Below are 3,745 nucleotides of genomic sequence, written 5' to 3'. Positions count from 1 at the left end.
ATTGAAGGTTTTCACCCGGTCGAGGATCGGGGTGGGTAGATTGGGTCCTCAGCTGTGCCTTCATGAAGGAAAGCGGCGCCCATGGGCGTCGCCACTGCCGGGCCGGCCAAACCGGCCAAGGTTTCCCCCGGACCCAAAGTACACCACCAATGCTCACCATCACCGGAGCCTGCAGCCACAAACCACCGGGACGACGAGAGAGGCAGCAGGAGAAAGGGGAACCTCCAAATCTGACGCATCGGAGCACCGCTCCACGGCCGGACTCCACCAGCGACCCGCCGCTCGTGCTGCCGAGCACGCTGGCCAACGTCGCCGGCCGCCGCCGCCTCGTTGACATGGCCGCCGCCCAAGGATCCGCAGGCCACCGATGCGATACTCCGACCCGCAGGCCGATGGGATCGATCCGAGCGCTGAGATCCCCGTCACCACCTACCCCGGCGAGAGAGGGAAGGGAATGAGGGGAGGCGACACAGCGAAAGATCTGATCGCTCCCGAGTTGCCCCTAAAAATGGGAGAGATTTTTACTTTCCGGCCTCTGCACCAACTAGGGATGCATACAACCATTTTAGTACGAGTACCAAGATAAACATGGTCCTCAGAATTTTTTTAAATGAGTATCAAGATATTTCTTGATGAGTGGTTTCACCACACACCAAGCTTGATCCTCAATAAATGGGGAAATACCCATGTGCACCACCTATCAATTCTAGGAATTGAATTTGGATCGTTAAACTGCACAACCGCATGCCCAACTACTGAGCCAAGGCTCTCTTTGCGAAAAAAACTGGGGGAAGGGGGAGGGGGGATTTCACTTCCCCGGCCTCTGCATCAACTAGGGATGCATACAGCCTTTTAAGTATGCGTATTAGGATTTTTAATCTCAATTACACACCGAGGTTAGTCCTCAATGATAAATGCATGAGTACCAGAAAAGCCTGGTCCTTAAGAATAAATAGGAATCTAAATTCGCCTTCGTGAGAATTTAAACCCACATTTTGGTTTTTTGTACATCCACTCCCCAACCAGTTAAGTTAGGCTCACTCGCGCAACGGGATTGGCATCACAGCTTGGCTACTTGCCGTGCATCGTGCACATCAACATTCCATCGAACACGTCGTCTACAAGAGCCCATCTATCTGCTTCTGGATGATTTTGTACTAATTTGAGCCCACGCAAGTTAGTGGACTGGGTAGTTGCACTTTTGCATTTTCCAGGCTTGTGCATGAAGGTGAACCCAAGACGCAAGTTTGTGCACTGCAGGTGTCATGATCTCTTTTTCCATATGCATGCAGGGTGTGGCGTTTTCAGTCTTGCTCTAGCTTTTTTTGGGGGGCTATTTCTTTCCAGGACTCCGATTCGACATCGATATCATCACTTTGCTTTGCAGCAATCGCGATCAGCGCGTCTGATGTGTTAAGTTGTCCTCTTCTTCAACTGCCATGATGTTACGGCGTAGATGATAGGGGTCGTCGCCGCGGACCGCATCCGTCACCTCTTTCTAAGCTTCGCGCCTATAAATGGGCAGGATGCCCGTGATCTTCCTCTCCACCACCCGCGCATGTGGCATGCACTTGATCTACGATAGCTACTCTGTACTCAACGTGACATTGCAATGGACACGAGCACTGCCAACACCGATCCGCCCCCGTCTTCCGGCAAGACAAGCTTCCTCAAGACTTGTTTCAATGGAATCAATGCGCTCTCAGGTTAATAATCCCTACTAGCTAAATATCTTCCTCTGCATGTGATCTGAACGATCCTAATTTTAATTTCAGAAACAATTAGTTGGATAGGTCTATGTATACAGCCCAATGCTATTGCTAGCTAGTAGTTCAAGAAGCACTGTATATGTACAGGTTTTGACGCATGCATGCATGCACTTGATTAATTAATTGTTTGTTTGTGCTTGTGCATACGTGCATCCATGTAGGGGTTGGGCTGCTCTCGATTCCGTACGCACTGTCTCAGGGCGGATGGCTGAGCCTGATCGTCTTCATGGCCACCGCCATCACCTGCTTCTACACCGGGCTTCTCCTGCAGAGGTGCATGGACTCCAGCTCGCTCGTCAACACCTACCCGGACATCGGAGCCCACGCCTTCGGCCGGAGAGGCCGCCTCATCGTCGCCACCTTCATGTACCTCGAGCTCTACCTCGTCGCCATCGACTTCCTCATCCTGGAGGGGGACAACCTGCACAAGCTCTTCCCGGCGGCGAGCTTCCGGCTCGGCGCGCTCCATGTCAGCGGAAAGCACGCGTTCGTGCTGGCGGCCACGCTGGCCGTGCTGCCGACCACGTGGTTCAGCAGCCTCAACGTGCTCGCCTACGTCGCTGCCGGCGGTGCGCTGGCGTCCGTTCTTCTCATCGCCGCCGTCCTGTGGGTCGGGGTGTTCGACGGCGTCGGGTTCCGCGAGAGGGGCAGGCTGGTGCGTTGGGACAGCATGCCCAGCGCCATGAGCTTGTATTCCTTCTGCTTCAGTGGCCATGCCGTGTTTCCCATGATATACACGGGGATGAAAGACAGGAAGAGGTTCCCCATGGTACGTACGTCCCGTTGCAATGTTACGTTGAATTCTTGAAATCATGCCATGATTCATTATTTGCTACTCTCGGACATTTTACATTTGCTTCATGCCGCGCAGGTGCTGTCCCTGTGCTTCACCGTGAGCACACTCAGCTACGGCTTGATGGGCATCGTCGGGTACCTGATGTACGGCGACACGCTCAAATCCCAGATCACCCTCAACCTCCCGTCGGCGAGCGTGGCCGCCAAGGTGGCCATATACACGACGCTGGTGAACCCGCTGTCCAAGTACGCGCTGGTGGTCGCCCCCGTCGCCGAGGCCGCCGAGGGCGCGCTGGGCGTCGGCAAGAGCGCGCCCTTCCGCGCGCTCGTCAGGACGGTGCTCGTCTTCGGCACGGCTGTAGTCGCGCTGGCCGTGCCCTTTTTTGCCGACGTCGTGGGCCTCACGGGCGCTCTCCTCAGTTGCACGGCGACCATGCTGCTGCCGTGCCTGTGCTACCTCAAGGTCCGGTCAAAGATCGGCGGTGCCAGGGGTATGGGGTTGGAGACTGCAGCTTGCCTGGCCGTTGTCGCGATTGGCACCGCGATTGTTGGGCTGGGAACCTACAGTTCCGTGAAACAGATTGTAGGCAAGTTATGATTTAACAGAAGCAAAACCTGGGGGGTGGGAGCTTACCGCGATGCAAACTTACGAGAATTGTTACTTTTTGGACAATTTTTTTTTTCCTCAAATACGCATAGCATGCATATCTTTCATTAATGAGTTATTTACCCAAAACCACCACATTATGAGTTAGGGTAACAGATCGGTACCACATTTGAGGCAGGGCACAAAAAACCACCAACAATGAGGCTAATCTGTAACGCGGAGCACTGGCGGTGGAATTTGGTCGCGAAAACAGCGAAACTGACAAGTTGGACCCGCATGTCGGGCTGACGTGGCGTGCGTATGTGGACAATTTACTGACTTGGACAATAGGTCCCACCTGTCAATGACTCAAGTATTTGTTTTTTTCTACTTCTACCTCCTTTTTTTATAGGCATTTCATCAAACATTTTGTGGGCACCCCGCAGGCCAGAGCGCCGCTGCCATGGCGTCGGCCATGAGCCTTCATGCGGTGGGGCGGGGCTGGGAGCTGCTCGTTGGCTGGCGCGCCGGCCTGAGCACGTGGCCGTCGACGCTCCATGGAGAAGCGGACTCCTGTTCGTCGGCCTGGGCACGC

The 3,745-nt window shown here is 54.4% G+C and overlaps 1 protein-coding gene across 1 annotated transcript; it reads left to right on the top strand.

Annotated features, from left to right (window-relative positions):
• The first annotated feature begins 1,571 nt into the window (after positions 1-1,571).
• Positions 1,572-3,393, top strand: LOC119367803 (amino acid transporter AVT1I-like). The gene is made up of 3 exons (XM_037633209.1): positions 1,572-1,706; positions 1,931-2,538; positions 2,641-3,393. Exons 1-3 carry the CDS (start codon positions 1,613-1,615, stop codon positions 3,160-3,162), a joined length of 1,224 nt encoding a protein of 407 aa, XP_037489106.1. The 5' UTR covers positions 1,572-1,612; the 3' UTR covers positions 3,163-3,393.
• Positions 3,394-3,745: the final 352 nt, after the last annotated feature.

Source organism: Triticum dicoccoides, chromosome 2B, assembly GCF_002162155.2.
Source record: "Triticum dicoccoides isolate Atlit2015 ecotype Zavitan chromosome 2B, WEW_v2.0, whole genome shotgun sequence".
NCBI lineage: Eukaryota > Viridiplantae > Streptophyta > Magnoliopsida > Poales > Poaceae > Triticum > Triticum dicoccoides.
This window is presented reverse-complemented; position numbering and strand designations above follow the sequence as displayed.